General features: G+C 34.7%; 2 protein-coding genes across 8 annotated transcripts in view; one reads left to right on the top strand and one right to left on the bottom strand.

Annotated features, from left to right (window-relative positions):
- LOC113824291 (probable ubiquitin carboxyl-terminal hydrolase MINDY-4) overlaps window positions 1-4,836 on the top strand; it is a 181,855-nt gene extending 177,019 nt beyond the window's left edge. For both annotated transcript variants that reach the window (XM_070130773.1, XM_070130774.1), the window contains 6 exons: window positions 1-463; window positions 989-1,185; window positions 1,395-1,601; window positions 1,961-2,186; window positions 2,385-2,565; window positions 3,361-4,836. The exon at window positions 1-463 is cut by the window's left edge and continues 491 nt beyond it. In XM_070130773.1, coding sequence (XP_069986874.1) covers window positions 1-463; window positions 989-1,185; window positions 1,395-1,601; window positions 1,961-2,186; window positions 2,385-2,565; window positions 3,361-3,473 — 1,387 coding nt within the window. In that variant the 3' untranslated portion in view covers window positions 3,474-4,836. The remainder of the gene's footprint in view (window positions 464-988; window positions 1,186-1,394; window positions 1,602-1,960; window positions 2,187-2,384; window positions 2,566-3,360) is intronic.
- Window positions 4,837-6,858: 2,022 nt separating this feature from the next.
- Window positions 6,859-12,500, bottom strand: part of LOC113824284 (collagen alpha-1(III) chain) — a 203,161-nt gene continuing 197,519 nt past the window's right edge. For all 6 annotated transcript variants that reach the window (XM_070130776.1, XM_070130778.1, XM_070130777.1 and 3 more), the window contains exons 13-14: window positions 9,623-9,732; window positions 6,859-9,538 (exon numbers count right to left, since the gene is read on the bottom strand). In XM_070130776.1, coding sequence (XP_069986877.1) covers window positions 8,663-9,538; window positions 9,623-9,732 — 986 coding nt within the window. In that variant the 3' untranslated portion in view covers window positions 6,859-8,662. The remainder of the gene's footprint in view (window positions 9,539-9,622; window positions 9,733-12,500) is intronic.

Raw genomic sequence — 12,500 nt, 5'->3', positions numbered from 1 at the left:
TCATGAGGATATTCAGATACTAAACCTTCAAGGGTTTATGGATGCTTCTTCCTTTGCAAATGACCTTGGAAACTTGAGTAAGAGAAAACAAAGGAAAAAAAGGGGCAAAAGGGGTCTGGAAAATGGGCAGATTGAAAAAATACGAGATGGATATAAGCAGAGTTCCAGGCCGAGAAGAAAGCGAAGCCATAGACTACCCAAGACTCATATGAGTGATGATGATGATGGAGAGTTGACACTTAAAGACATTGATGACCTTGATAACAAAGTGGCGGGGCTTGTGATTGGACCCAAAACTGTAAATACAGAGAGTTCAGGCACTCCCATTACTCTGGAAGAAGCAAGCCATCTCAGAAATCTTCTAACAGGAAGCCCAGCTAATACAATGCCAGCAGAATGGATGCAACAAAACTTCAAGCAAAATGCAAATCCAAATTTGTCATACGGCTTGGTTCAGAATAAGGTGAGTGTTGAAACCAATGCCACCAGGATAGTCTAATATTCTTTATAGTATAGTTTTTGTGAAATGTTTACCTTGGTGGCTCCACAAGTGCTTAGCCACCAGAGAGTCATTTAGTATACCTTATAAGCCCACCTTTTTGGGAATTTAAAAAAATCTTACTAATACTGTTAATATCAATACTGTTCTTGTTATTGTAGCCATTATAGTTATTATGATAGAATTTACATTACTAATAGCAGTATAAGAGAGAAAGAAAATATTTTCAAAAATCAAGGAAAACAGGTGAGATAGGTGATACTAGTAATTGGTTCATTGGTACTTGTGAAGCCATCTATGTGTAAAGACATTTAATAAACTTACATGCCATCCCCAGTGGCATTGGGCCAAGACTGATTTTGGCACTGAAATTATAGAAAATAAAAATTGATTTTTAATTTAATCATGCAACACCAGAAAGAAAGATTGGAAATCAATTTAGGTTTCCACTGAGTGTAGTAAGACAGTAATCTTCTTTTCATATTTCAGGGAGGTCCTTGTGGTGTGTTAGCATGTGTTCAGGCTTATATGATGAAGTGCCTCATCTTCGGTACTGCTGTGTCTCCCAGCACCAGCCCTGTGAGTCCCCTCCGGCCATCTCAACGAGAATGGTTATGGGCTCTAGCTTCTGCTATTACAGAAATATTGTGGAAGGCTGGACAGGAGAAAAAGGCAATACTTGCACTGTAAGCAGTCCAGAGATTTTTATTTCATCTTTTGGTCAGTGTTATGAGGAAATAGAATGGAGTGGCATCGAATAAGAGAGAAGAGATTATTTGCTAGAATGGGCAGTTCAGATTTTATTTCTTGTAAATAATTTGCTAGCAGTAAAAGAAATGGGGAAACTGACTCATGCACTTCCTTGATTGTTTATTCATCTACTAATTTTTTACAGACCTGGTTCTTTCGCCCACTTTGCGGAACATGGTGTCGGCCGTTACAGTAATGATGGTGTGACAGAGAACCTCAACCTCTACGAATTTGTTGTACAGGATGATCTGTATGATGCAGTCAATCGCCACATGTCGGTCTTCACTGCTGAGACTGGCTCTGGTTGCGTTATCCTCCTGTACTCATTACTTCTGACGAGAGGCTTAGAAAAGTAAGTTCAGCTGTGGAAGCTTGTGTTGGTGTGTCTAGTTTTGTTTTGTAAATCTATTTCCACATCCTGTACTCTTTGCTTTAGGCTCTGGTTAGGTTGGGCATGAAGTTCAACTTTGAATATATGATGACTCAAGATAGATAGAAGTTTGAGTGTGGGTTTATTTAAGAAAGTATATTTGAGTCTTTTTTTTTGTATTGTATTATATTGTATTTATTTTGATTTATATGTTATTATTATTATTTTTTTTACAAGTATTATTTTGTGGATCTCTTACATCAAAAAAAATCTCAAGTGTTAACTGTAATAGAAATTATAATGTTTTGAATGAGAACTTTAATGAAGTCTTTTTGTTCCAGTGTCGAAACAGACAAGGATGCTGGTGGTGGTCAGCTCCTGAATGCACACGGATATTCCTCACAGGAAATTGTGAACCTCCTCCTGACAGGTATTGCATGTACTAACACCTTTAATGGTGATCAGACCCTTGGTGGCAATTCAGATGACAAAGTTGTTTTGAAAGGTGTCCATCATCGATCTGACATTGGTCTTCTGTCTCTGTTTGAACACTATGATTGCTATAAGGTGAGTATTAAATACTTTGATTGGTTTTATTAGAATTACATGCATCATTTACTTAAACCATTTGTTTGAGCAAAGGAAATACCTTGATTAGGTTGGCATATTTAAGATGTATATTTCTTCTACCTCAAATAGTGAATACTACTTTTAGTAAACTAATTCTTTTTCAATACCTTGATATCTTTTTATTATATTTTAAAGGTTGGATCACATCTCAAGACCCCACAATACCCAATATGGGTCGTTTGCTGTGAAAGCCACTACAGTGTCCTCTTCAGCCGCGACACTGCCGTCAGCGCTGATGTACCTCCTAACACTAAGTTTGATATCTACTATTATGATGGCCTTGCCCTTCAGGAAGATGAGATAAGGCTTACTATTGGTAAGATAAGTTCTGATGTATTTCCATTAATATTTAGTATTGGGAAGAAGCAAAGATTTACTTCCTTTGATATTTACTTGATATTTTAAAGTATGCCATAGTGCAGGAGGGTTCTTAAAGCCTTACATTGAAGGAATAGATTGGAAAGAAAGCCAATTGGTATGGAAATGCACTTTCTGATTTGATAAGGTTTGGATGTGATGCTGAGGTTGTACTTTGAGATTCAGTTTCTCTTTTAGAGGAAAAGGTGCACTGTATTTTTGATTTTGGTTTTGTAAAGCAGTTTATTGTACCACTTTTTACTGTACTCTTACCTTTTTTTCAGATAACACACACATGTATATGTACAAGGACTCACACACACACACACACACACACACACACACACACACACACACACACACACACACACACACACACACACACACACACACACACACACACACACACACACACACACACACACACACACACACACACACACACACACACACACACACACACACACACACACACACACACACACACACACACACACACACACACACACACACACACACACACACGTCCACACACACACACACACACACACACACACACACACACACACACACACACACACACACACACACACACACACACACACACACACACACACACACACACACACACACATACACACACACACACACACATACACACACACCCACACACACTTGCACCCCCCCCTCCCCGCCACACACACACATATGTATATATCCAAAGGATTGGAAACATGATGTTTAATTTTTTCAGATATGGAGGGAGGCGAACCTGACCTAGCCATTATACCTCCAATGGAACACTGTATCAGAACGAAATGGAAGAATGCAGCTATTAACTGGAATGGAACCGAGCCAATTTTATAGTTTTAGGACATTTTTATTGCTTTATATATAATTGGTGAAAAATTGAAATGGCATCAATGGATATATGAGTGTAATTATATGGATTTATTCCTGTTCCTTGATGTTATAGTTTAGTGCTAATGTTTATGTTCAGAAATAATGGGTATTCCTTATCTTAATTCTTATGTACAGACAATATGTGTAAATGGAAGTACCGTGTACTGTATGTATATCATAGTGACAAAAAGAGCGAACAGGAAAGGTACTAAGAAATGTGAATATTTTTTATGTCATTAAAAAAGAAAAAAGAGAAAAAACAAGAAAAAATCAGTAATGATAGTGATTCTTATTTTAGGTTACTTATGGTGCATAAAGTAAAGGAATATCTGACCAACAAATATATGTTTTATATGATACTCAGAGGTGACAGTTGAGACAAAAGAATAATAACTATAACTATGATTTTGTTTTGCATCACAAAATCGGTTCAGTAGAATTTATTGGTCTTTTTTGCATCTAAATGTGTGTATTTTTCAGAAATGTCTTCAAAAACAAATCACTAATAAGTAAGGTTTTAAATATTTTTGGATTGTGTCTCTTTACTGTCAAGAATATTTCTGGAAAATATTCTTTAATTGCATACCCTTACATGACTTAAAGTTATGAATTACTAATATATAGTGTGATATAGTGATAATCACCAAGAATATCATTTGGCAAAGGGTTTCATTTATAAGAATTGAAACTTCATTTTGATTCAAGTACATAAGACATAAGAGTTCTTTTTTGTTCAATACAGTAATTTCAGAGCATTTACGACTAGCAGCATTTGAATCCATAATAGAATTCCATGAAACAGGACTTGACTAAGTTAAAGACATTTGACTTGTCTTGAGAAAATACAAAATCTGAAACATATATCCAATTAGTCTATATTCATTTCAGCTTAAATGTATATGAAAGAGAAACTGGTTAACATGTTCTGCAACAGTGACTGTGTTGTATGTACTGTACAAATTATGTGGTAAGTATCAAGACATAATTGCATTTTATACATTGTAGTTTGTTCTAAAAATTGGGAAACCAGTAGATTAGAGCTGAAATTCTCCTGTAATTGTCATGAATTCAGTAATGTTGCAAGTATTCATAGTGAAGTTTTACAATGAGAATTATATTTATATCTGTTCATAACAGTGCCGTCCAGTCAGTGTGATCTATAGTTGTACAGTGAATTTATATCTGAACAAATTCTAAATTCTTGCTTTGTAAGTATATGAAGGAGTAACTGTTTCTTATAAACACCTATTTTATTTATTTACCTCATTTTCAAGTATGAAAAAAGTATGTGCCTTTTAAAAAGCTAAATAAAACATGTGAACCAATTATAAATGCAGTTTATAATTTTCATTAATTATTCCCTCTAAAGCACTTGTTTTCTTATCACCATCATTCCTTCAAGGTAATTATTAAAATCCATAAAAGATAACAGTTATATTTTAGAAAATTTGATGGACTTTCAAGTTTTATGTCCTTAAGCAGTGCCTCAGGTGATGACTCAATTTACTGTATCTTCTCCCGGAAAATAATCAATAGATAGGTTAGCAGAAGTTCACCGAGAGGGAGATACTAAATGGAAAAAATGGAGAAGGCTATGTTAATCTTTAATTCTGCTTGCCAATTCAGGATGCTTATATGTCAGTTTTGCTAGCCTGGCATCTTTAAATTATATTTGAAAATGTTCTTGTATAGTACAGCCAAAAATTTGGCTTCAAGCTATTCTTTACTTTCAGCACAAAAGAAACGATTTCTCACTGTCCAGATCCCAAATGCAGGATTGGGATAGTCAATAAAATAAAGATAAAATAAAAGATAAAGATAAAAAATGTTGGTACCCTCATTTATCTCTTAGAAAAGATCTACAAATAAGCATTGTTTAGGTCCCATTATAAATACCAAAAGACTATACAGAATTGGGAATACATATGTTGGTTGGCTGGTTCATTCTGGATTACTGGCTGCAGATATAGTACTGTCAGAAGAGAGGCATTCACATTCATCCTTTAGCATCTCTTCAGTTATACTGATAATTAATAATTAAAGAGGTTATTAGCAGTTAAACTTAGAAGTGATTAAAATGATTCTTTCCTTTTTTCTGCATGCATTTGAATTCATTTGGCATTCTTGTATTTGCTTGTTCCATAATTAAGAATTTTCTTTAAACTGAAAAATTAAGTTAATACCTGATATTGGAAAGCAATTGTAACCTAAAAGCTAATAATTATCATTACTTCAGACATATCCTTGCAGGTATTTATTTAGATATTTGCAGTGTCAAATAATGCAGAATATATACATTTTTATGTACTTTCATACTCAAATACCTAAATGCATCTGATTAATCTATATCCCATTCAATTGGACAAATATTAATTTCAATAATATTCAGTTGCAGCTTAATTCTACCCAATATCATTAACTACATTTGAAAATACTTTTGATATATACCCCTATCTTCATTCTTTTGTTGATAAGTACAAGGAGAAAAGATAAGAGAAAATCATTAGAACAAAATGAAATAAAATACCAAACCACCATAAATAGGTCTTATCCAGTTGATGGTGGCGGCGCAGCTATACTTGCACGGCACACTGTAGATTTGTTTTACTAATTCAGTTTACATATAGAAATGTCTTGTCACAAAGGAGTCAATTACTAGGTGTCATACCTTGCTTAAATGTTTTTGTTTTGATTGTTATATTACTGTTATTTAAGTTGTAATAATAACAGATACCACTACTAGTAGTACTACCAAGAATAATAACGTTAAATAATAGTAACAGAAACAAACGCTTTTTTTCTAAAAATTCAAGGAATAGGATAAACTGATGAGATCAGGCAGGCCTAATGCTTGACTATGCACATGTGAAGCCCTTTGTGAGTAAAACAAAACTGATAAAGCAAAACTGCAGTGGATAGTGTATGAATCTGATGAGAATGGGTTAACATCTAAAAATCTGTATTTGGAGAGAAAATCATGAAAGATACTAGTACATTTAATAATTACACCTACAGATTTACATTACCATAAACTAATTAAAGTAGGCATATTATCTAGAATACAGATAAAAGTTACTTTTATTCTTTCTGCATCTGATGTCTCAGAACACAGTAGCTGAGTGATTAGTGTAAGCAGCCAACAGTCATGGGTATTGTTTTCCCCAAGTTGCAGGAGTAAGCTAAGTACAGAGTTAAACTGGCAAGCAAAACAGGATGTCTACTAGATTCTTTAGAAAAAAAATTCTTATAATATTTTTCTATTCTGCAGAGCATTCTTCCTTATTGATGGCAAAATGTTGCTGCTTTAGATATTAATGGGGATTTTCTGCTTTATTAAGAAATCAAGAAGAAAATTACAATTATTTATTATAGTGTTACAAAAGCATCATACTTACATGGTCAAATAGTAGTAGGCTAAAACATAAGCTACTTCCAAGTAGTACTCTTCTCTAAATGACATATAAACATTAATTAGACTCTACTCTCCCTATTTAAAAAACCTAATCATCTGAATTCCACATCAGGAGAAATGACAAAAGCCTTTTCTGTTAAAAATTATGATATGAAAGACCTTGATATCCTGCATCCTTACAAAGAAAGAAGTAATAGGAAAGAAATAGTGGAGATGACAATGTGAAAAACATCATTATATGCAGGTGATATGATAGGGTAAATAAAAGCCAGCTCATGGTGCATAAAAGATGTACAATTAATGCTTATGACTCCAGCTATATTTTTAAAATCAATTAATGGGTCCCTGGTATTTCAGGGATACTGTAATTAATTCATGTGGCGGATGCATATGAAGATGAAAAGTGATACTGATGACTGTAGATTAAGTTAGTAATATTAATGACCATAAATGCTTTGACATCGGTTAGTAGGAGTTGACATTTAAAAAAAACTGCATACCTTCCTAAACAATGTCATATCATTTCTGATATAAGTGTAAACAATCTTATTTCTCGACTTAATAATGAATATAACATTAATGCTCTAAAGAGAGTCCGTTTTGTGCATTTTTTTTCCCATCTCTACCAGAATTACAAACCAACTTTTGTGACACTGAACCTGTGGGTGTGGGTGTGCATGTGTGTGTGATTGTGTTTTTTTTTTTTTGTTTATTGATTATAATTATATATAAAAAGTTCTATCATGTACCAGCACCATTACTGAATGATAGACAAAAAAGTGAACTAGTTTTGTCTTTTCTTTTTATACAAACCAGATATCATATATCACAATTGGAATAAAGTCAAGATGGCAACAGTTATGAAATATTCCTTTATTGAAAAAGGAGACCTTCTGAAGTCATAAAGTGATGTTTTGCTGATAGTTCAACTTTTGTAGACAAGAACTGTGAACTATATACAGTACAGTCAGTGATTAACTTATACCTAATGACAGTAACAATTGAAAAAATCAGAACTTATTCAATAAATCTCACAAACTGGGACATGTCTATGACAACATTTGCACTTGAGTGAGGATATGGCAGTGAAGCTTTGGAAGCTGGAAAATCGTGAATCACATAAAATACTTGGGTAAGTTATAACCATTCTTGAAGCTTTATTTGCTGCTTAGAATGAAGTGCAGAATGTCAAAAAGTGCTTACTCTGAAAATAAGAACAACTGATCTCTAAGAGCTATGCCACAGTGTGAGACAAGTTATAAACACATATTTTCTGTGAATAGTACAGTGCAAGCACATTTTTTATATGTAACTATTATTCATAATGTACATTTTTCATTGAAAAATTGTAAAACTAAAGTAAAAACTAGAGTAACAACTTATTTTCCATGGCACTTTGTGGTCTTTGCTGGGAATAATTACTTTCTGCTCAACAGTTAACAATGATGAAGTTAAAACTGACATATTAATGATATTGATTCTGACAATGCTTATGGTATAGCCAGCAAAATAAAAAAAAACTCAATTGGAAATATATAAATCTTTGCACCTCATTCCACTCATTATAAGTCATTTTTGAAGCATGGTCTTGGAGAGAGAGACAAAAAAAAGAATACCAGGAAACTTCATCAACAGAAGAACTACTGTACTATCTTTAAACACTTTCAAGTAGTAAAAATGTAATCCAATTAACTCTCCTTTACTTTTAAAGAACTACAGTAACATGGCAGTCTTACATAGTCTATATCCAAGTTACCTCTTCTGAAAGCTTGTTAAATGGGAAAGCTAAATCTCTCTTTGTCCTCTGAGTGATTTCAGAGAATCTTCGCAGCGGATGGATGTCCTTTTTTCCATCTGAATTTTTTAGCTGTCGTGCGCGTAACTGCTGAGCTCTCAATTTCAGTGCTCTTACTCTTGCTGCTCTGTCCTCAAGGATTTGCCTGGAAGACAGAGTAGTTGTTGATGGTGTTGTTGTTTGGGTACTTTCTAATGGATTTACAACTGGTGATGTATCTGGTCTCTCAATGGTGTGATAATTCTGATTATTTTTTCTGTTTCCTGACTTGTGCTTTCTCTTCTTATCGGTGGTGCTCTTCTTCTTGCCTTTCATTGTGTGGATATGCTTTTGGTTTTTGTTTCTCTTGTTATGTTCCTCCTGTTGTGGTAAAGACTCAGATCTTCCTTCTTCATGGTGACTAGGGTCTGAGTCACTCTGGACATTATTTTTCTTAGATCGCCGCTTGTGCCGGGCTCCTTCCGGGTAATAGTCATAATACTCAAACTCTGTATCTTCATCTTCATCTCCATACTCATATTCATCATATTCATAGGCATAATCATCATAAACTTCATATTCATAGTCATATGGCACATCCTCATCAGTGGAAGCACTAGATTCTGTTGTAGTTTCACCAGCTATACTTGAATCCCCTGCACCAGGAAGGAATGGTGCTTCTGTTCTTGAGGCCGTGTCTTCTGGAACTTGTGTGCCGGTAGTGTCTACTTCCACTGGGAATGTAATGCTTGAGTCAGGAATGGGAGGAACTTGATTGGAAGAGGAAGTGGTGCCATCAAGTGTTGGAAATACTGAAGAAACCAAGCCATTAAGATGATCAACCTGTGGAAGAAACAGTGATTAAGACATGTTTTTTCCCATATTTGTTTCAGGATAAAGAGTGTATATATATATAAAGCTTCATACCTGTTTGTACAACTCATCGGCTGTTGTTCCTGCATATGGAGCTGATCCAGAACTTGGATTGTAAGGTGAATCTGGATGTCCCGGTAAAAGATGATCTTCACCAGCTAAGCCTGAAAATAGAATTAAATGTAGTACATTCCTGACACATATGAAGGAGGAAAATATCAGACAGAAAGGTCATGCATGACAGTTAATACTACAAGAAGACATTAATTTTAAGTCATGCAATACATCTCAGAAATATATCTTCTACAGTTTGTGCTGAGGGTAACTAATACTTTGACAAAAATAAAAACACTATAATCCTATAAGAGTGCCATAAAGTTTCCAAACACAACAACTGGACCATTCACATCACATGCCTTGATACACCAACTCTAGTTCAGAGAAAAACAGCTGCAATTGGACAGACAAAGTCACAAAATGTCAAGAAGATAACAGTAACACTTTATGTTAACCATACAAATTGACGCAACACTTTGCTGCCTCTTGTGTTGCAGTAAGTGCTGCCAGAAAGTAAATTTGACATTCATGGTTCTGTCTTTCAAAATAAAAAATGTACAATGAGTGCACTGAATTTGAGATTGCAAATTTTGTTTATTAAAATTTGTAGTAGAGTGATAGGTAATGGCTGTACTGTGATGCACTAAAACAATTATTAACTGTTAATACACACAATAAGGTTTTGTGAACATTATTCACTCTTTGTTTCTGAATGTAATTTATTCTTCACAAAATGAAGAAGAATATAGTTTTTGGTTAAAAGACTCATATAAACAAAATCTGACATTAATACATGTACTATACATTTGAAGCAGAATATCTTAAACTTTGTTAGATTGCCCAGTTCTCTAGATCTATTTTTGAAGAAAGCTATCCACATATGTTTTATCTGCAACTGGATGTTTTCAGTTAATTTTAGACTGTAATTTATTTCTTATGAAGAACTACTGCTTTGTATTCTATTTTGTTGAGAATTGAGAAAGACCCGAACACTGAACCATCAGAAAATAAATACAGCATAAATATTCTACCTATGATGACAGCATTATTGAAGATGCAAAGTACAAAATTGCAAATCATACTCAACACCTGACTACACACCAGATATAATTAACTGTTACAGACTGAAAATGCAGCGAACATTTATACCATCACTATCAATAACAAATTTTTCTATTCAATTTGTTCTTACCTTGGAAATTGTGACTGCATGAAATAAGCCCTCATGCATCTTCATATGGTTACATTACATAGTTTTGCTTTTACATGCAACAAATTAGGTTCCGTTGGAATAGTGAATATGAAAATTTAACTCCATCTAGCATCTCCACTTTAAATGTCTGAATGAATGAGGATATAGAGTTTGTAATGAAAATAATTGTGTTTACGATTAGATATTAAATTTTCTTATGCATCCATTTTCTTTTTAAATTTCACAATGCATTGTTATCATATCATAATTTCTTCTTTTTGATTTGATAAAAAATGCCATCAGTGATGGGTTAAATTGTTTGTAAAATTCAGCGCATTCAGTATTTATTGACAGGTTAGCACATAAATGACTGAGGTATGAAAGACAAGAGTGATAACTCAGGAATTGAACAAGATCATGTTAAAGCCATGTCAGGTTTAGTGTCTGACAAAACTAAAGCTGTCTAACATTCAGTTAATGAGTCAGTCAAAAAATTAAGTAAGGCAGCAGTTCAAGACTAAACACACAAAGTAAACAAACAAGATCTAGAAAAATAACAAAAACAGTCATCAAACATGTAATTTTCTCACTCAGATTACATAATCTGTTCATTACATGAGATCATAATACCATCCAAACAAGACATTTGATGGCACTCTTTTCCATCTTCTTGAGAAGGAATATCAGAAAATGAACTAAGCCTAACATTTCATAAGTACCTTAACTAAAACAGTGTAAATAATTGTGTCTGACAGGACACATCTAATGTGACACTACTTGAGCATTGATATACAAGGAACTTTTGAACAGGTGTTAATGACTATTGGCAGTGTCAACAACAAGCATCAGTAGGCAGCTATTGGTGGATGTCCTGACTCCACAATTTTGGGAAGTATTGAGGGCAGTTTTGAACATATATGTTCTATTTTAGGAGAAAGGCATCTGCCAGACATGGGATGTGAGTTTGTGTGGACTGTGGTGGTTTGGATGTGTCTGGTCCCTCTCCTCCGCTGCTCCCGCCCCTTGCCCTTAGGTCCATGCACCCTTGGGTGGTAGTAAGGGCTGTAGGAGCCTTAGGTAGTCTGAGGCCTGCCACTGGCCTGCAACACATGGGAAAGCGCTGCATTAGTCTTTGGCAGGAAGGGCGGGAGCTGCTGATTGTGGCTCACAAGACCAGTGAGGGATACTTTATATCACATGAATGCAGTGGCTGTGGCATCTTCTTCCGCAAGGGACTGCAAAGCTAATGGAGCCAACTATTTCAAGGATCAATGGGAGATCCATTCTCCTATCTTTACTTTACTTAGAAAATGTTACAGATTCTGACTTCTACATTTGCAATATAATCTCATGAAGTGTGTTTACTGTTTACCTCAACAAAAGTCCATGGAGATGCTGGGCAGTGTCAACATCTCCAGCACTGCCTCACCAGGAGGTGTGAACCGCTCAACAAGTTAGTGTGAAGTTAGCTCAAGATAAGCCAAGGTGAGGTAGCAGGGTTACCCTCGCTTCACCTGCAACTTAGTATCAATTTACTAGTTGGAAAAGTTTGGTTGCATCTAAGCAAAAGAACTGTTAAAGTTGTAATGTGTGTGATGAAGCCCAAACATTCTGCAGTCAAGGGCTTGGAAAATATTGTAGACACTCATGCATAAAGAACTGGTTACCATTTGTAAGTTGCCT

This window comes from Penaeus vannamei, chromosome 15, assembly GCF_042767895.1.
Source record: "Penaeus vannamei isolate JL-2024 chromosome 15, ASM4276789v1, whole genome shotgun sequence".
Classification (NCBI taxonomy): Eukaryota; Metazoa; Arthropoda; class Malacostraca; order Decapoda; family Penaeidae; genus Penaeus; species Penaeus vannamei.
The sequence above is the reverse complement of the archived record's forward strand: the minus strand, read 5'-3'. Positions and strand labels throughout refer to the sequence as shown.